The sequence below is a fragment of the Zea mays genome, chromosome 3 (genome assembly GCF_902167145.1).
Source record: "Zea mays cultivar B73 chromosome 3, Zm-B73-REFERENCE-NAM-5.0, whole genome shotgun sequence".
Taxonomy (NCBI): domain Eukaryota; kingdom Viridiplantae; phylum Streptophyta; class Magnoliopsida; order Poales; family Poaceae; genus Zea; species Zea mays.
In genome coordinates this window covers 17,301,073-17,322,094 of record NC_050098.1, presented here as the reverse complement: position 1 = coordinate 17,322,094, position 21,022 = coordinate 17,301,073, and the positions used below count along the sequence as shown (strand labels likewise).

The following is a 21,022-nucleotide window of genomic DNA, read 5'->3' as shown; positions in this document are numbered from 1 at the left end:
TTGCTCTAGATTTTAAGTTCTACAGGTGCCAAAGGTTCAACACAAACCAATAAAAAGTCCAAGAAAGGGTTCAAAAAGAAAGGAGCAAAAGAAACCGAAGGCTGCCCTGGTCTGGCGCACCGGACAGCGTCCGGTGCACCAGGGTGGATCAACTCAAACTCGCCACCTTTGGGTTTCTGGAAATGCCACTCCGCTATAATTCACCAGACTGTCCGGTGTGCCAGCGGAGCAACGGCTATAGCGCAACGGTCGACTCCAACGGAAACCTGTAAAAGCGCTACAGTGCGCAGACAGTGTGCGCAGAGTTAGAGCAGGCGCCAGAAGGCGCACCAGACAGTGAACAGTGACTGTCCGGTGCACCACCGGACTGTCCAGTGGCCCAGACTGACAGAGCTCCAACGGTCGAACCCTAACGGTTGGGTGACGTGGCTGGCGCACCGGACAGTGTTCGATGGCGCACCGGACTGTCCGGTGCGCCCATCGATAGACAACCTCCCTAACGGCCATTTTGGTGGGTGGGGCTATAAATACCCTCCAACCACCACACTTCAAGGCATCCAAGTTTTCAGCCATTGCATTCAATACAAGAGCTCTAGACTTCATTCCAAGACACAAACAAGAGATCAAATCCTCTCCCAAGTCCGGAATCACTCCAAACATTTAGTGACTAGTGAGAGAGATATTTGTGTTCATTTGAGTTCTTGTCACTTGGATCGCTTTTCTTCTTCCCCATTCTTGTTCTTAAGACACTTGTAATCAAAGCAAGAGACACCAAGTTGTGGTGGTCCTTGTGGGGTCTAAGTGATCCAATTGATTGAGGAGAAAAGCTCACTCGATCTAGGAGACCGTTTGAGAGAGGGAAAGGGTTGAAAGAGACCCGGTCTTTGTGACCACCTCAATGGGGAGTAGGTTTGCAAGAACCGAACCTCGGTAAAACAAATCACCGTGTCATCCGCTTTCATTTGCTTGTGATTTGTTTTCACCCTCTCTAACAGACTCAGTTTTATTTCTAACGCTAACCCGGCTTATAGTTGTGCTCAAAGTTTGTAAATTTCAGATTTGTCTATTCACCCCCCCCCTCTAGGCGACTTTCAATGATCACCCCTCCTTCCACCTCTGTCCATCCCAAAATTCATGTTAGTAGAAGATGGTACCCGTACTTCAAGGTACTTTCCATTCCATTTAGTATTGCACATTAACCATTTAATTGAAATATGTTAGTATTGTCTTTGTTTTAATCATTTTAACTTAAACATTTAGGATTGTGTTGGTGCCATTGATGGCACACATGTATTGGCTAGGGTTCCTAGTTCAATGAGAGCAGCCTTCATGGGTAGAATGCACACAACGACACAAAATGTTCTAGCAGCTATTGATTTTGATTTGAGATTTACCTATGTTCTTGCTGGCTGCGAAGGTTCAGCTCATGATGCCTTGATTCTATCGGATGCATTGGAAAGATCTGATGGCCTCATTGTGCCACCAGGTAATTCCATAACATGTTTGAATATGCTCTTAAATTACTTCACAATCAAACTAACTAGAATTCTTTGAACTAACTAGGAAAATTCTATTTAGTTGACGCTGGTTATGCTGTTAGACCTGGATTTCTACCTCCATACCGTAGCACAAGATATCATCTAAGAGAATTTGGTGGAGGAAATCATCCACTCAATCCAAGAGAACTCTTCAATCTAAGGCATTCTTCCCTTAGAGTAACAATTGAGAGAGCTTTCGGTGCCTTGAAGAATAGATTCAAGATTCTATACAACAAGCCTTTTCATCCATATCCGACACAAGTTAAGCTTGTGTTAGCATGCACCATCCTTCACAACTGGATTCTTAGATATGGGCTGGATTCACATTTTCCTTCGGAAAACACTTGGGCTCCAAACATTGCCAATGTGGAAGGTGCCATTGATGCAGTTCATGATAACCAAACTTTGACCCAACAAAGAGATGCTATATCAACTCAAATGTGGCAGCATAGGGGGTCTAGCCGTGTGTAATTTCTTTGTGGTTTTATTCTAAGAAACATTGTACTCTGCAGTGATGTTTTTTGTTATCAGCCGTACAATCTGAGAAACATTGTACTTTGCAGTGATGTTTTTTGTGGAACTTAATTATTTTTATATGCTGAGCGAAATTGTGATCTGCAGTGATGTTTTTTGTTTTTTGTCTTGAAATTGTATCATTTTTTATATGCTGAGAGAAATTGTGATCTGCAGTGATGTTTTTTGTTATCAGCTTTACAATCTGAGAAATTGTACTTTCTGCTTTGAAGCTTAATTATTTTTTATATGCTGAGAAAACTGGTCCTATGCTATGATGCCATTTTATTACCTCTTCTTATGACTTCAGTTTTATAAATGTCTTATCAAATGTATATAGACTATGGAAGTTGAGCAGTAGTACCTCAAGGACTGCCATGTGCTGGACCCCTGTGATGTCAGCCTTTATCCTGAGGAAGTTTGCAGACTTGGTTGGGCAAGGAGTAAAAACAGATAAAGGGTTCAAGGAGATCCATGTCAACTCTGTTGCTAAGGCATTGACTGAATTCAGTGGCCAAGAGGTCATAGGCACCCAGGTCTACAATCATTTGAGGAAGTGGCGTCAAAATGGATCAGGGTTTGTAGGCTCAAGGACCTAAGCGGTGCTCATTGGGATGAGAATACATTCACAATCATCCTTGATGATGAACACCTACTAGGCCATACAAAAGACAACCCAAAGGATGCTGAATTCCTCAATGTGCCAATTGAAAACTATGTGCAGATGCAAATTATATTTGGAGCTGGGCAGGCTACTGGCTGGTATGCCATGGCCTCAAATGAGCCCCTTGGCACCATCTCGGATATCGCTGAAGGTGCTGGTGCATCTGAAGAACCATGTCTTGTTGGTACTACTGCTTCTGGTTGTGCTGGTGTCAGCCCTTCTCATAGTGGTGCTGGTGCTGGTAGTTCCTATGAATCATATGGAAAGAAAAGGAGACTCAGTGATGAAGAGCTGGGGATTATGACAGGACTAACTGGAGCTGTGAACAAATTGGCTGAAGCTGTCCAAGCACCTGTTGTAGTCCAGACCACAGATGTCCACCCTGATCTGTATCAAATTTGCATGAGTATTCCAGGTTTCACTGATGAGGAATTGATGACTTGCCTTACCTACCTATTGGACAACAAAAGGCAAGGTGATGGCTTTGTGAAGATGGAGCCTAAACACCATGTGCTTTGGCTAAGGCAACACCTGGCAAAGATTTGAGCAGACCAGTCTTATGTCTATGATGCCTAATACCTTGCTCTATGCGTAGTACTCTGATATACGCCTAATACTTTGCTCTATGCCTATGACACTGAATCTGGAACTATGGATGATAATTAATAATTATGAGACTTTTCTACCGGTCGGTGATGATTTTATATTGAACTGTTGCCTTTACTTGCCTATGATGATATGTTTTATAATGATGATCAATCAAGGGAGTATGACTTGTTGTTTTGTTTTCCTTGCTCATTTTGTGAATTTTGCCTATGATGAAATATGTTTGACTGATGACCATTCATGGGAGGTTGACTTACTGCTTTGTTTTCTTTGCTCTTGGTTTTCTTCCTGTCTATATTTTATTTTGGGTCAGGCAACCAAACATACTCTATCCTTTAATATGATTTCTCCATCTGCCCTATGTTTTCCTATGTATGGTCAAATGAGGTGTTTATTAATACAAATTTGAGGCAATTTATTGTATTACTCTTATGAGTTGATCAAGTGATTGTAATTGATAATAATTTCTGAGGCAAACTATAGTTCATACAATTCTGGTTATGGTAAGTTGTTACTTATCTTTTCTTCTCTTTTCTTCTCAAGTGATTTTACTCTCATGATCAAGTGATTTTACTATCATGATTTCCTTCTATTTTCTTCCGTTTAAGTTGTTACCATAGTTCATACAAATCTGAGGTAGTTTTCTGTTGAAGTTGTTACCATAGTTCATACAAGTGTTATGAAACATCTGATGCCAGATTTCTATTTAGTTCAATGAGAAGAATTACAAATGATTATAACTAATTCAGATGATCAGTACCGCCAGTTTCTGTTTAGTTCATATGATATGTTTAAACAGTTTCTGTTTAATTCAGATTATTGTATCAGATGATCACCAGCTCCATCCCAATGCCTTGTCAAAGTTCAATTTTCTATTTAAGTTCATATGATATCTATTTAGTACGGCTTCTTGACGAGTTGCCAGTTTCTGTTTAAGTTTCTGTTTAAAAACAGTTTCTGTTTTTAGTTGATGCTGGTTATGCTGTTATGATACCTGGAAAATTTTCTGTTTATGGTTTATGTTTGGATTTCTATTTAGTTCAATGAGAAGAATTACAAATGATTGTAACTAATTCAGATGATCAATACCGCCAGTTTCTGTTTAGTTCATATGATATGTTTAAACAGTTTCTGTTTAATTCAGATTATTGTATCAGATGATCACCAGCTCCATCCCAATGCCTTGTCAAAGTTCAATTTTCTATTTAAGTTCATATGATATCTATTTAGTACAGCTTCTTGACGAGCTGCCAGTTTCTGTTTAAAAACAGTTTCTGTTTTTAGTTGACGTTGGTTATGCTGTTATGATCAATACCGCCAGTTTCTGTTTAGTTCATATGATATGTTTAATTCAGATTATTGTACATCATATTTAGATGATTGCAATTAGTTCATTTTATGGGTCAAAATCATATTTTTAGTTTAAATTTGCTGTAATTTGTTTAATTGCGCTTAAAATTTTAAAATTTGGCGGGAGCTGCATTTTACATATCAAAACTGGCGGCAACTCAATTGGGCCAAGCTAAAAAAAGAGAACCAAACAATGTATAATATGTGTCTGGTTCATTTTAAGCAGACAACCAAACATTATTTGTTGGCTCTGTACATGCGGGCTCCCTTAAGTCTGGTCCTCTCACTGAGCCAGACTCAGACTGGACCAAGGAACCAAACACATCCCATATGATTCCATCAGTGCCTGCATTGAGTTGCATCAGTTTTTTACTAAATTTATTTTAAGACATAAATACTTATACAATTTGCTATAAACTTAATTGAGCTAGCAGGACACGGATTTTTATTGTTGCATTTTTTTGACCGAAGGAGTATTATATGATTACGTACGTGATATATTCTAGTCAATCTAATAGGGAGACAATAGTGGTCGTAACGAATAGCTGTTATTCGAAAAGTTTGTTTTGTTTCCTAGGACTAGGAATATTTTTCAGGGATTGTCTGAATATTGTGACTTTGTGAGATCGTCAGGATTATTTTCTTATTCAGAGTCAGCGTGCGTATTCAGTGGAAGCAGCGTTGGCTGGGGGCACGCATGAGAACAAAGTGCACAACCTTGAAACTGCCCACCATGTCGCCGGATTTTATAGTTCAAATAAAATGATATGTGAGTTGCTACCATAATCGAGCTCAACAGCAGGCTACTGTCTTAGCCAAACTGTGCTTTTAGCACTTCCCCGACCACCATTATATGTACTAATAGCGATAACAAATTCTGCAACCATTTCATCTCTTGGACCTATGTTGAGCCCCTTTTGTTTGAGACTTCCAGCCATTCTCTATTCAATCATATAACCAGATCTAGGTTCATTCTATTCAGTCATCGAATAACCAGCTCCAGTTTGATTAACTCTCAGCTATGAGAGGCTAAAACTTGGATTTGTTCAGACAGTGTGTACAAGTTGTCATTGACCAGCTCATACCATATTCATATAAGCCTTCTGTACCCAGTACTTTGAGAAACAACTGAATAAACAATAAATCATAGTCCTACTTGTACCTTATATGATCTTTGTGTTCCAAACTTTCAGGTTCTTATGGCTGCTCGTACCCCACCGGTGGCAAGGTACGTGGCGAGCTTAAATTAACCATGCACCATGATCCAGGTATTGTGCTGTGAGTGACACAGTTGAAGTGTTCCTTTAACATAGTGATCCATTTAGTGATCGATGAATTATGAATTCATTCATTCAGTGTGTTTATTGTCAGTTCATCTACATATATTGCAAAATGGCGTGCTTTGTAACAAAGTGGAATTGATGAATAAATGTTAGCTAATGTTACACTATAGATTGACATATTCACTTGCATGCAGGACAAAGGAAGTGTTGTTGGTGGCTGAGAAATGAAATGGAACCTGTGATCAAATGGAACCTGCATATTTTCTTCATAGGATAAAACAATTCACTTGTGTGTTAACACGCTATTGTGTTCAACTCAATCCAGTTCATACTTGTATATTGATGTTGCAGTTTATAACTTGTGTATTGATGTTGTAATTTATCAATTTTGGAACCTATGTGTGTTTAACAAGCTGTTCTTTATACAAGCGATGTAATCGAACAGTGAAGAAATTTTTTTATTAAATCTCACATGTAACTAAAACACACATGGTTTAGTTACAGGGCCGGCCCTGGGGGTGGCAGTCGGTGCCACCGCACCGGGCCCCACAAAGCTGGTGGGCCCCCACCCCATAAACAATATTCCACAGGCCACAGCGACAATTGCAGATTTGCAGCCTGCTACGCCAGAGGCCCAGAGTCCAGACGCTAATCCAATTGCCTACGCCTATTCCTCTGCCCGCCGCCTGCATGCGCCTGTTCGCCTGCCCTGATCGCGCTGCCTGTTACCGCTATCTCTGCGGCTCTGCCTGGCGACTGGCGTTCGCTCGCCGCTCGGCCACGGCCGACGCCCGCTCCGGCGACCGGCGCTCCTCGCTCCCGCCTGGCGCGCCTCCCACAGTCCCGTCCCGCGACCGCGTTCGGTCTCCTCCTGGCGCTAGCAAATTTAAGGTAACTGATTGTTGATTTGTTGACTTAATCTAATTGACAAATTTAAGGTAACTAATTAATAATAATAACTGCGCTATTTAGATATGTATAATCATTCTTATGTTACCCTTCAATTTGTGATATATATATATTATTTTCAGTGTTTTGTGTAATCATGTCTAAATAGCGTGATATCATGTGACATGTGACAAGTAAGTGTTATGGCTCTAATTTATATTTATCATCTTATAAACTTTAAGGCGTGACATAGAAGTTTTTTCCATTGAATGTTCAATAATTTATGTTTATAATTATATATATAGTGTATATACATGGTGGATGGGGCCTCCATATTGAATTTCGCCCTAGGCCCCCAAAAAGTCAGGAACGACCCTGTTTAGTTGATATGAAATAGATTCACTCAATCTAGCCCTGTATTGGAACCCTGTGTGTATCAAATACTAGCTTGCTGAACAAGACCATAGATAATATTCATTTAACCGGCGTCCTTCTCGATATTATGACGTGTCTAATAGGTGGTAAAACGAGTTATAATTTAGAACCGAGTGAGTGGCGACAAGTGAACATGAGGCGAGAGAGGGGACAACGAATTGAGGGGCTCTTGGGTTGAGCTATTTTTTAGTTTCATTACATCGGATTACATGTTTAGATACAAGTTAAAATATTAAATATAGTCTAAATAAAAAATAATTAGGTAGACATGTACAATACAAAACTTTAGTTCGAGAAATCAAACACGGATAGGCCACTGATAGGGCTAGATATCGAGCCAGTTCGACTCGCTTCATTCGAATTGGCTCGTTAAGCTAACGAGCTGGCTCGACTCTGCTCATTAAGCTAACGAGTCACAGAGTTAGCTCGATCTGACTCGTTTAGCTCGCGAGACAGAGCAAAAAAAATATACAATAATCAATTTCTTGTTAATTTTAAATTAATTTAACAATAGAAAATAGTAATTATACTCATAGTTTCAGAGACAACATCAATGTAACACCAAATCAACACAACACATCACTCATAAATTCACTATTCACACACATGTTCATCAGTTTAACTCATACTTATATTCTCATAGACCAATTTAACATATAGACACAGTCCATCAATCATTAGATTAACTTATATGCCACCACATATGCATATAATATGCTCATCAATTGTTACATAAATAATATGCATATAGTTTTGTTTTAATGATATATGATAGCTCGTTTAGCTCGCGAACTGATTCGTTAGCAAACTAAGCTGGTTCGTTAACGAACCGATCTTAAATGTCAGTGAAAAAATTTAAATGAACCAGGGTACTAAGCCAGGGTACTGGTCTACAGCAATACTGCATCGCTGCATCGGATAAACCGTCCCCCACCCCACCTCCAACGACAACCTCCACCTCGTCTTCCCCTCCTCCGCGCTCCCGTCATCTACACCTCTCGCTCCCACCCACGAGTCCCACCGCCACCACCACCAGTCTATCCCCTCGCCATTTGTTTCCTCCCCGTGCATGAAACCCTAAACCTAAACCCCACCTCCCTTCCCGAGCCATCCCCTCCAGCGCGGCGATGGCAAAGGCGCTGCTTTCCTCCTCCCTCCTCCCCGCGCTGCCCGGCGCTGCCGGAGGCAGCCGGAGCGCTGCGAGGCCGATGCTGCTCCCACCGCTCCGGTTGCGGCGCGGCCGGCGCGGCGCCTCCGCTTGCGAGGTGAGGGCGGGCCTGCACGGGCTCGACTCCGTCGGCGGGCCCCACCTTCAGGCCGCGCTGGAGCGCGCCGAGGCGGCGCTATACACACTCGCTGACGCCGCGGTCGCCGCGGCGGACACCGCCGCGGGCGCAGGGGCCGACGCAGGCCAGGCTGCGGCGGTCCAAAAGAACAGCGGCTGGTTCGGCTTCATCTCCGAGGCCCTCGAGGTCGTGCTCAAGGTAATGATTGCTACCACTTACCAGATTCTTTCTCGGCGAACTGAATGCGCCCGAATTATGAGTTATGGGAGTGGAACTTTCTGGAGAGTCGAGGGTGAGGAACTGAGGACTGAGGGGTGTGTACACATATACTAGTCCTGAGCTTCCATGCTCCTGTCTTTGTGAAGTCGCTACAACATTGATCAGTAGGCAACTATGTTTGATCCTTTACCAATTGGCAGTGTTCATTGGGAGGGCTGCTTAGAGAGAGAGAGAGAAATGGATGTTCAGGAAGCCTGTGCAGTTCCACATGTGTTTAGGCATTTAGCCTCAAGTTTTTTTTAACTGCAAATGATAGAATTTCAGAGTTTTGTGGTGTCACACTCTTACTCCACTAATTAGAATGCTAAGTTTCATAACACTGAAAGCATTGAAATGCTGATGCTATATGAGTCTCACCATGCAGGTGCTCAAGGATACTGATTAGAATGCTAAGTTTCATAACACTTAAAACATTGAAATGCTGATGCTGTATGAGTCTAACCATACAGGTGCTCAAGGATGGTCTTTCTGCAGTCCATGTGCCATACTCCTACGGGTTTGCCATCATTCTGCTCACTATCATTGTTAAGGCTGCGACATTGCCTCTAACCAAAAAGCAGGTGAATGTTCCAAACTATTTGGAGAAATGTATCCCGTCTCTGGTTCCTTGTTACAGATTCGATGGTTTGATTGTTGTGCTTCTCATGTATTTTAGGTGGAATCAACTCTGGCAATGCAGAATTTACAGCCGCAGATTAAGGCAATCCAGCAGAGATACGCAGGCAACCAGGTTTGTACAGCCGTTGGACATTTTTTATCATCGACCGTGCTCCTTACAAGCTTATTTTATCCTTACCTTTTTTCAAATTCACTTGTTTGCGTATTTTGATTTCCTGCTTTTATATAATTCATATTAGGAAAGGATACAGCTAGAGACTGCTCGGTTATACAAGCAAGCTGGTGTAAACCCTTTAGCAGGTTTCTTGAATTTTTCCGTCCTAAACCATACTGACTATTTATTTTGTGCTTCATTCCCGAATAGGAATCCTTTCGTGTGATATTTGTTTTTTTTCTGATATAGTACTCCCTGCTATGCAATACCGTGCTTTTATGACAGTACAATCATGACCTCATACTTTATCTGACAGGATGTTTTCCAACGTTAGCAACAATTCCTGTATGGATTGGTCTTTACCAGGCCCTTTCAAATGTAGCAAATGAGGTAAGTTCAGTCCAACTGCTTTAAGCTTGCTTGATTGAGTGTTTTTTTGGGCTGAGTGTCTTTTATGACATGAAGGGGCTATTGACAGAAGGATTTTTCTGGATTCCATCACTGGGAGGTCCTACAACAATTGCAGCTCGGCAAAGTGGTTCTGGAATTACATGGCTCTTCCCATTTGTGGTATTGAAATTGATCCCATTAACATATAAATTGGTTGTTTCGTTCCTAGTTCTGAAAAATAGTTCGATCTATTGCCCTTGAGTGACCATACTAGTATGTTGCAACGTGTACTCAATTTAGATCATATGAACAGTGGCATGTTTCTTTTCATAGTTAGATAGGAAGCACATTCGACGGCATTCAAGTAAACAAAAGCTTTGCCATGTGCATATGTTATTAAGGCATCACTTTGGTGTTGCTTAAGCGCCAAAGCGCTGCATGCACGACACCACAGCAGATGATTTGTCCTAGATCTGTGTGATATCCGCTTTACAGATTAGGTGTCCAAAAAACATCCCTTTGGCGTCTGAATCATGCCCAATCGCTCGTGGTAAGTGATCTGGGTGAGTGAGATCCATGGAGAACGGCAGGAAAAAATCAAGAGAGAGCGTGTGAGGGAAATTAGAGCGCAAGAGGGAGGGAGATTCGGCTTACCAGTGAGCGGGAGAGGTACAGGAAGCTGCAGCTTATCTGCGCCGACGCATTCTTCCACCGCTGGGAGAAGTTGCCGCCCGCCCGCCGCCGAGCTGTGCGGCTGCGCCATCTTCCCCCTGAGGAACAGCTGTGGTTGTCGATCTAAGAGCGCTGAGAAGTGAGGGAGAGGAAGTAGAGGGGAGGAGGGAAGCAAAACAGGGCATCTAGAGAGGTGCAGAATAAGGAAAGCAGAGCAGTGTATCTGGGCAGAAGTGGAATCAGATAGCACTTCAAGGATCGGGAGTTTGAGAGATGAAAAGCTTTCTTGATGACGCCACACCAGGAGGGGCACATGGGCTGCCTTGTGGGCTGGGGCCTCTGTTCTTAAGGCGTCGCCTACGCCTAGGCGTCCGGGCGGTGGTCTAACGCCTAGGCGCCTTGCCCGCCTACCTCGCCTAGGCGTCCAGGCGGTGGTCCAACGCCTTGGACCGCCTTACCGCTTTAAAAACCATGGCTGGGGCAGTCCATTTCTTACTCCTCCTTTTCTCTTTTTCTTTTTTTTCATCATCTAGTGCTCTAAGAGCATCTCCAAGAGTACCCAAAAAATAGTTCTCACAATTGCTGAGTTTTCCAAGTTGCCAAAAAATGTTGGGAGCAACATAGAAGGGCTTCTCCAACTGTTTTAAAAAACCACTCCTTTTGGTCCCACATGAAAATTTGGCAACCAGCTCTCACAGACACCGGCCAGCGAAGGTCCATCTCAGCAACCAGCTCCGGCACAGGCTACCAAGGATGAATGACCTCATAATCGACTCCTTCGTTGCCGACGCAGCCAAGGCGCAACAAAGTGGCACGCCCATGGCAGGCCCCGCCAGCGGTGATGACCTAGAGCTTGGTGTGTTTCTGTCCAAGGCATACGCTGCAAAGACCGAGATGTCCGCTCTGCGTGACGAGCTGTCCCACCTCCATTCTGCGCACGAGGCGTCCAATAACACCGTGGTGGGCTCTTGTAAGGGCCACACTCGTCCACCTCCTCGGGTCCGTGCAGTGGCTCCACATGTGTCTCGCCTCTATGGACTGCCATACCCCCCCCCCCCCCCCCCCCCGTGTCTGCTTGTGTGATCTCACCGCTACGTGCAGGCCCTCCGGCGGCAGGTCTATCGCATGTGGCTGGACTACTTTGTGTCAGCGCCATCGTCAATGCCGACAGCCGTGATGGATTCCTCCTCTTTGGCACGAAAGAGCAGATCTCGCCTATGAAAAAGAATACTTGCGCGAGGATACACGCGACCACAACTGTGCGGTTTTTTCCATGCGTGGGATCTTTTTTCCCAAAAGATTGGGAGGAGGCATTTGTTGCAGATGAGTTTTTTTCAACCTTGCCAAAAATTCTGGGTTCGAAGAGTATTTTGGGGTACTCTTGGAGATGCTATGAGCTGCTATTTTAAGTTTTCCTTAAATTTTTAAGGCGCCACCTCGCCTCACGTTTTAGTCGCGCGTAAGGCAATAGTCAGTCGCCACACCTCGCCTTACTGCCTTGATAACCATGGTGCATAATTTAGATTCCATTGCCTCTTTAGCACCATGACTGAAGTAGTTGGTCATGCAGCAATTCTGTTACTGTTGTATATCAGATCCTGACGATACAAGGGTCTATAAGCTTTCATGATTATGATTAGGGTATGCAGATATGCTAAATGCCTGAAATTAATGCTAACAACCTAACATATCAACCAAATATGCAGGATGGTCATCCTCCGCTAGGCTGGCATGACACGATATGCTACCTTGTATTGCCTGTGCTACTTGTTGCTTCTCAGTATGTATCTATGGAGATCATGAAGCCACCTCAGGTGGATGCTTCTCTGTATATTCTTTCATTTGTTATAGTGCCAATTATACATTGCGATGGCTTAACTTGTGATTTATGGTCTGCCACAGAGCGATGACCCATCACAGAAGAACACAATGCTCATTTTGAAATTTCTTCCATTTATGATTGGCTGGTTCTCTTTGTCAGTGCCATCAGGATTGTCTATTTACTGGTATGTGCATCAGTCTCTTTTGTTCTAATGGGAAATATGTTCAGATATTTGTTTCACATTATACTGCTAGTTGCTTCATACAAGATCACGAGTTCACAGCCCCTTGCCCCCTTCCCTGTTCACTGAATTTTACAATCAAATTCATGATTATTTTGTAATTTGTATTGACTCCATGTTTTCCATTAGGTTTACAAACAATGTCCTCAGCACAGCCCAGCAGGTGTGGTTACGGAAAATGGGAGGAGCGAAGCCTGTAGTGACTGAGGGAGGTAGTGGAATAATTACCGCAGGACGAGCAAAACGCTCTAATGCTCAACCTGCCGGAGAGAGGTGCCTTTGAACTTCATTTTGATGCTTAAACCTCTTCTGTCTTGGCTATAATTTTCACAGACAATCTCGCAAGCAGGTTTAGGCAGCTAAAGGAAGAAGAGAACAGGAGAAAATTCAGCAAAGCACTTGCTGCAGGAGATTCAGATGCGTCGTCATCGACATATGACATGGATGATGAAGAGTCGGATGAGACGATAGAAGAGGTACTCTTCACCTTTTTTTTCCATTATAGTTGGGCATGGTGAGGCTAGTCATATTGAAAATACTCCTTGCCCCTACATCTCCTAAAAAATTGAAATTCCTCTGTTATTCATGTATCCTGACATCAGGGAGGACCTGTGGAGGAAGCATCTACTAGCAGTGACAAGAAACTTCCAAACTACTCAGGGAAGAAGGGCAAAAGATCGAAGAGGAAGCGCATGGTGCAGTAATCGTTGCAGCATAATTGGATGCGATTTTTGTCACAACTGGTAAGTTCTATTGACCCTCAGATACTGTTCATAATGAATCATGTCACAAGGAACCAGGGTTGAACTTCTCCGTTTTGTAAAAAATTCTTACTGTTCCTTTTTTAGAAAATTTAAAATTTATTCAAACTCCTGCTCCAAACAGAAGCAAAAACTTAACAGTCACTGCCAATTCATATAGAATTAACCAACAATTTAACTTTTTATCATTTTCCCTTTTGGAAGAGAGGGTGCCATCCGGTCCACATCTTGTCTTGAAAAATGCGCACATATTAATAATTTTCTATTGCAGGTTAATTCAGCTGACCAGTTAGGTGCCGTAGTATCATGGAGACAGTTTTGGTGGGGGCCTTTTGGAGGCATAATTGCATAAATCTGAGGTGCAGACAATTAGACAGTTTCCGGGGACACAAGTATTTGCTGCTAAGCTATCCAATGAACTAGCTCAGTCAGTATATATGCTTTAGACCTGAGGGTAATGGACAGGAGAACAGGAGTGGGGTAAATGCACAAGCAGAGAGACAGGATCTGTAGAGGTAGGCGAGAGATACTCCGGTGTACTCTGTACATGGTTCTAAAAAATTGGGCAGAAACTGGATTGTCCAGACCGTTCATATACGTTGTACTAGCCGGTTGTTGTACTAGCCAGTTGCGCTACGGTTGTTATATATTATATAAATAGATATTGAGATATTTATTCAAATATAACTATTGTTTATTTCTAAACACTACAAGAAGGGTATTATATAATTGATTAATTGTAAAGGCTTGTTTGGGAACCCTTCAATCCCTCCAGTATCTTTGCTTGCTTACAAACAAACCCTAAGAGTCAAATGCATACTATTGCGCAACATATTCTCCAAAGTCTCATATTACAGTACAATGGAGTTCATTTTTCTTAACACTTCTGACAAGTTGTATCAAACTTATTCTTAACACTTCTAACAAGTTGTATCAAACTTATTTGTATGCCTGGATGGTTGTTAGCTTGCGTAATATATATGCCCTCCGAAGTCCAAACAATGGTTTAGAAACAAATCTATACTAATAGAACCTAATGTGACATCTACCACGACTTCACCCTCTGGACTTGCACACCATACCACAGAAAAAATAGTACAGAACGAACACTTAAACCCACGTCCTCTTGTCCAGAAATTCAGAGTTAACCACCAAACTAAAATTTGGGGTTAACCACCACACTACACGCACCTTACGGAGTAAGTTTAAAATATGAAGTGAAATATGTAGTTTATTGGAGATAATCTAAGGATTTTAGAGATAAAGAGTCGGCAGATATCTTGTTCTGGGGATTTTAAAGATACTAGATCAGGCGGCGCCCTTTCGGGCGCCCTATCCAGGTTGGGAAAAACATAAATAAGCAACTATACATGCTATATTCAAATTAATTAGAGTATGATTGAATCTCCAACAAAACAGTTTAGTCTAGAGAGGAAGAAAGCAAAAGCGTGTATACCTCATCATACTTAGGTATAATCAAGTTCTTATCTACGCCATCTATCTTTACGATCTTCTGAACTGATTCAATAAATAGCATGGGTTCAACGAATACAAATGAGGCTAAGCATCGTCCCAGCCAAATCTACAATAAAATGCTAATAGAAACAATTAAGAGCTAACATGCACCATGCTATCCAGAAGCATTGTGAGCACTTTGAATAGACTGAACTACCTAGGCTTAGTGTGGCATCAATAGAACCATCCTCATTAGGCTTAGATGCGGCATCAATAGAACCACCCTCATCAGCCTTAGATGCAACATCAACATAAACACACATATGTAGTACACAAAAGGTTAATCATAGCTACAATAATGAAGTTGCAGATTAACCTTAGCAGTCCAACAATGCAGCCCTCATCAACAGCAAGTAGTAGCAAATAGAAGCAGCAAGCAGCAGTAGCACGCATAGATGTAGAAGCAAGCAGCAGCAGGAAGCAGAAGGTTGCTTCTCTACCTCATGCACGTACACGACCAGCAGTCCAACACCACTGCGTCAGTAGAACTGCAGAAGCAGCAACAACAAGCAGCCCTATTCACAATATAAATAGAAAAAGTAGCAAGAAGCATCACCAAGCAATGAGGCAGCAACAAACAACCTTGTTGACACTATAAATAGCAAAAGCAGCAAGCAGCAAGCAATGAAAAGACTGAAGCTTGCAGGGGAGTCAAGCTGGTTTATAAGAACTGTATGGTAGTGGGTTCCTAATTTTAAAGAACTGAAGCTATGGAAACTAAAATTTAATAACACCTATTTAGGGCCATGGAACCATGAATAACTTCAGTAATTAGTTGCTGGTGTTGCCACAACTGTATGGAAGAAAACCAATAACAGTTGAGGTAATGTCTACAGTTGTTAGTAAGTTCTTTATTAACATGAACCAAATATGCTTTATGTCAGGTGGCACTGGATTCAGGAATTGCCAAATGTGTAGCTTTTTCTAGTTTGTTTCATACTTTTGCAGACTATGTTCAGTAACTAAATTGTAGAGTTTTATACCTTAGTAACCAAATTTCAGAGTCTACATAGTCCTCAAGTGCTCACTTATTAGAGAGTTGCAGACTGAAAACAAGCACATAACATATAATTCCATGAAGCGCAAAAAAACCATTACTTATTGTATACTTTAGTAACCAAATTTCGGAGTCCATAGAGTCCTTAAGTGCTCATTTATTAGAGAGTTGCAGAATGAACACAAGAACATAACCTATCAGTCAATGAAGTGCAAAAAACAGCAATATTTACATGTTACACCAATCAAGAAAAAATGTGGAGTAATTTCATATTCTGAAAATGTCCGAACAAGAATTAATATGATTCAACTTGTCACGTCATAAATTGGAAACCATAAATTAAAAGGGTAAAATAAAAAATAATTTGCAAGTATGGCAACACTTTGAAACAACATATTTCAATTCAGCTAGGATTAGGAAGCAAACCATACACAAAATGATTAGGAAGCAAATGTTCTACTCTACACCAAATTACTAACCGAAACCATGTAACACATAGACTGTAAGTGGAACATCGCCATATCAGGTTCCAAAGATCAGCCAGATCTTTATTACTTTTCTAGCTGTTGTTTCATCATATCTGAAAGTGCATTCATCCCTTTTGTGAGTTTTGGTGATTTGGATAACAACACATTTAAAGGTCTAACGAGTTTGCTAAGTGTTGAACAGGAAATTCAGTATGATGAACATACTTGAATAGTGTATAATGATCAGTGAACAAAGGTTCAACACGAGGTTATATAACCAATGAGACAATGCAAATGGATATAATATGATCTCTATATTGGTTTGAATATATGGACAAGACCTGAGAAATCACTACATACATATGACCAGAATAGAGGACAAAGTGATTTAGAGGATTGGTCAAGCCAAAGAGAATAAGATATGAGGAATCATGAATTGGCTTGACCATATTACTATCAGTCCATATATGCTTCTATGAGAATCAAACTAGAGCTTGATTGATCTTGACAATTATATCTAGAAGACATTCAAGCAAGGTTCACAATATTGAAGAAATGATTCTCTCAATGGATGCTCAATTTGATGTGACTCAAGAATGGCTTGATAGGGTGAAGATAGCAAGGAAAGGGCTTCGAGGAACTAAGCGAAGGTGAAGGTCAAGCGACGGCTTGTAGACCGAGGTACCATGGCTAAGGTGAAGAAGAGAGTACTTGCACTAAGTCGATGAACTAATCAGCTATGAAGAGTTATAACATGTTGATGCATCAGTAAGGTGACTTGAAGCCATGATTTGAACTCATATAAGGTGATATGGTACAAGTCACTGGGTTTGATTTGAGTTTGCTTCAAAAGGTGAGACAAAGATGTTTGTGATCCTTATGAAGCAATGCCATGGAGAAATCACACATGAGACACCAATGACTCAAGGAGTTTACTTCATTATATTTTATTTAACTTGAGTATAGGAATCGTCGTACTATAAAGGGGGATCCAAAAAGAAGGTTGGTGTTTGCCAAAGCTCAAACCTCTCTATTCAAAAGCTATTTTTGAAAAGCAAAAATCTCTTTAACGTTCTATGGTTGACCGTGGTTACTGGTTAGGGTTGAGAAACCTAGAGTGTTCTTGCTGAAAAGCAGCTGAACTTCTTCAACTGCAGCTGAGCTTTCCAGCTGAACTTGACTTCAGCTGAGTTGAGCTTCTTCAGCTGCAGCTGAGCTTTTCAGCTGAGCTGAACTTCAGCTGAGTTGAGCTTTCTCAACTTCAGCTGAACTCAACTTCAGCTGTGAACCTCTTTGACCATACACCAGCTGAACTTGCCTCCGGGCAGTTGAGCTGGGGTTTTCTCTCCTAAACTCTCTGGTCAAGACCAGTTGAACTGGTCCTGAGGGGCAGTTCAGCTGGTCTCTGACCCCTCTGACCTCTGACCAACAGTCTGCAAGTCAGACTGGCAAATAGGTCGCCAGAGGTGTCAGGGGCGGTTCAACCGCCCCCCCTGGGCGGTTCAACCGGTGTTGGTCAACTTTGACCAGTCTGCGGTCAGTCTGCGCGTCAGTCTGCCAGTCAGACTGGCAGACAGGCTGCCAGGCCTGCCAGGGGAGGTTCAACCGCCCTAGGGGGAGGCTCAACCGCCCTCAAACAGAAAAATCGGCCCAACGGCTAGTTTTGAGCTCCAACTATATATACTCACTCCTACCTCTCACCCCATAGTAGTGAGCACGATTTGAACTCCATTTCTAACCCAAGAAACACCTCCCTCTCTCTCACACACATCTCTTGCCTCTCCCATTTCAAATCTTTGGAGAGAAATCTTTGAGTGAGCTTGAGAGCTGCGGTTTTGTGCTTCATCTCTAAATCTCTCTTGCTCTTCTTCTTCATTCGAGCTTTGGTACTACATCGAGTTCTTTGTGGATTCATTACTCTTGGAGCTTCTAGCTCCTAGACGACTAGGTGTCTCTTGTGAGTCTCCAAATCTTGTGGAAGACCACAAGAAAGTTTGTATTACCCGCTCGTTTGAGCAAAGATTATTGTGTGGGCTTGACCTTTGTGGTCGGCAAAGGGAGGATTAGGGTTGAAAGAGACCCGGCTCTTTGTGGGCGCCTCAACGAGGAAGTAGGGCACCTTTTGTGGTGTGACCGAACCTCGGGATAAATCTTGTGTCTCTTGTGTTCTTGCTCATTGTGTTTGTTCATGTTCTTTGTTCTCTCACCATTCCGTGGAAGATTGTTTATATCTTTTTGGTGTGTGGATTTTGAGAAGTGCCCTTCTCAGATCTACTACTTTGAACCCTGTGGATCATTTAGAACATCTCATTTCCAAAGTTAACTGGGTGAATTTCGAGATCAATTCAGTTTTACCCAGTTTGCTTCTAGTTTTTGTTGAAAAAGTTTTAACTTGCCTATTCACCCCCCTCTAGGCAACTTTCAATTGGTATCAGAGGCTAATCCTCGTTCTAACGCTTAACCGTGTGAGGAAAGATCATGTCGGGGGGACTAAGAAACGAAAGTGCTTCTAAGCTTGAAAAAGTTGAGGTTGCCTCGACTTTATCTTTTGGTGCAGATATTGATCCTAGGGCAATAGATCTTGCCATGAAAATCGCCGAAAGGATGTTCCTCAAAATGAAGGAAGATGAGGCGAAGAACAAGATTGAAGAAGAAGAAAATGATCGATGGAGACCAAACGACGAATCCACCTCTTCACAAGGTTCGTCTTTCAAATCCACTTCTCATATGTGCTTTATTGCTAATGGGAGTGACAGTGAAAGCGAAAGTGAGGATGAGGAGGAGCAAGAAAGTGATAGTGAAGATGAGGATGATCTTCAACAATTCTTCGCTCAGCTAAGCAAGAAACATCGGATGAGCTTGCTTAAACTCATGAAAAGAGCGGAAGAACAAAAAGAAATGCTTCATAAGCAAGAAGACTTCCTCATCAGAAAAATTGAAGACTTAGAGAAGTTGACCAAAGAGCATGAGAAGCTAAAGTGCTCTCATGATGATTTGGTCCAAAGGTATGAAGACATTTCAATTGAGCAAATTAAAGTTGTTAATCATTCATCATATATTGCTCAATTAGAAAGTAAAAATGCTATGCTCAAGAACACAATAGAAAAGCTAAATATTGAAAATCTAGCTTTGCAAGAAAAACATGATATGCTTGTGTGCTCTCATAATAAATTGATGGATTCACATATCATGTTAGAAATGGCTCATGAGGTTGTGTTAACTAATTTGAAATCATACCAACCTCACACATGCACATGTACTCAAGTAGAAACTATATTATCATGTGCTAACAAATGTTGCTCTCAAGAAAGCCAATCTTCCATTGAGCTAGAAATTTCAGGAATTAGTGATATTTCTATCACACAAGAAAATAAAGAGCTCAAGGAAGAAGTTGGAATGCTAAGAAGGAGCTTAACTCTTTTGAAGGGAAAGTGTCATGCTCAACCTTCTCAAGATAACCGTGATAATATGGTGAAAAAGCTTGAGAAGGGGACAACCGCAGCATGCACAAAACCCCTTCAAAAGAATACCAAGCTTTCCAAGAAGGGCATGAGCAAAATCCATGGTGAGAAAATTAATGCTCATATGATTTGCTCTAACAATGTACCTATGTGCTTCAACAAAGAAAGATCAAAGAGAAGCGATAGGAGGTGTTATGGATGCAAGGAGAAGGGCCATGAAATTGATTCATGCCCCCACATGAAGAATCAAGACCTTGCACGATCAAGAAAGATGACCATCAAAAAGGATGAAAGCAAAAGGCAAATGCATTGCAAGGACAAGCATCGCATTTGCTACAATTGCCGTGAAAAAGGTCATCTATTCAAGGTTTGTCCAAAGGGTAAAACTCCTAAGCCTAACTTGTCAATACATTCAAATATGCTTAGGAGACCCAAATTTGACTCTTGTGCCAGAAAGGTGATGAGTTCACCACATTCTAGGACCAAGGCTATTTGGGTGCCTAAGTCCTTATTGGCTAACCTTGATGGACCTATCATGAGATGGGTACCAAAATGTACTTAATAAGTTTTGCAGGTACCCAGAGATGATATGAAGCTTTGGGGTGCTTGAGCGGTTTAACTCAATTCTTATCTCAAGCTATCAATCTTACATTGTCTATCATTTAAGATTGACCCAAAGATGAATTGAGTTGTTATATCACTAACTTCATATTCTTCTCTAGCAAGAACTTGTGTTGTAGGGAATAAGGATTAACCTTTGTAGGAATCAAGCAAAAGGCCTACAACCAAGTGATATCCAAAGGATGGTAACAATTAACTCTTAAGTGCACATTGCTTTTAATTGATATATTCCTTTGTGTCTTTTGTAGCCACATAGGAAAAATGAAGCACTTAAGAATGAACTTAAAAGATTTTACCTTGCTTTGGAAAGGATCTAATTATATGGTAGATTGCAAGTTCATATTTTTATATTGTGACAATCTACATGCTTTAATTGATTGTATGTATCTTGGGGCATATTTCAAGTTAATCATCATATAATTGCCATGACCTAGACATAAAGAGTATTATCCCATGTTCTT

The 21,022-nt window shown here is 41.6% G+C and overlaps 1 protein-coding gene across 1 annotated transcript; it reads left to right on the top strand.

Moving 5' to 3' along the window:
* Nucleotides 1–8,244: 8,244 nt before the first annotated feature.
* On the top strand, nucleotides 8,245–14,187 carry LOC100284226 (inner membrane protein ALBINO3). Its single transcript, NM_001370618.1, has 12 exons — nucleotides 8,245–8,761; nucleotides 9,292–9,402; nucleotides 9,498–9,572; nucleotides 9,700–9,760; nucleotides 9,931–10,004; nucleotides 10,080–10,184; nucleotides 12,383–12,490; nucleotides 12,579–12,682; nucleotides 12,869–13,012; nucleotides 13,089–13,215; nucleotides 13,342–13,482; nucleotides 13,772–14,187. Exons 1-11 carry the CDS (start codon nucleotides 8,405–8,407, stop codon nucleotides 13,441–13,443), a joined length of 1,368 nt encoding a protein of 455 aa, NP_001357547.1. The 5' UTR covers nucleotides 8,245–8,404; the 3' UTR covers nucleotides 13,444–13,482; nucleotides 13,772–14,187.
* Nucleotides 14,188–21,022: the final 6,835 nt, after the last annotated feature.

What these genes read in the sequence shown, in the direction of transcription:
- LOC100284226 (NM_001370618.1), top strand. Translation starts at nt 8,405, where the DNA reads ATGGCAAAGGCGCTGCTTTCCTCCTCCCTCCTCCCCGCGCTGCCCGGC. An exon ending in TGCCTCTAACCAAAAAGCAG is followed by an intron (nt 9,403 to 9,497) that starts GTGAATGTTCCA and finishes CATGTATTTTAG; the next exon opens with GTGGAATCAACTCTGGCAAT. An exon ending in TGGTGTAAACCCTTTAGCAG is followed by an intron (nt 9,761 to 9,930) that starts GTTTCTTGAATT and finishes TTTATCTGACAG; the next exon opens with GATGTTTTCCAACGTTAGCA.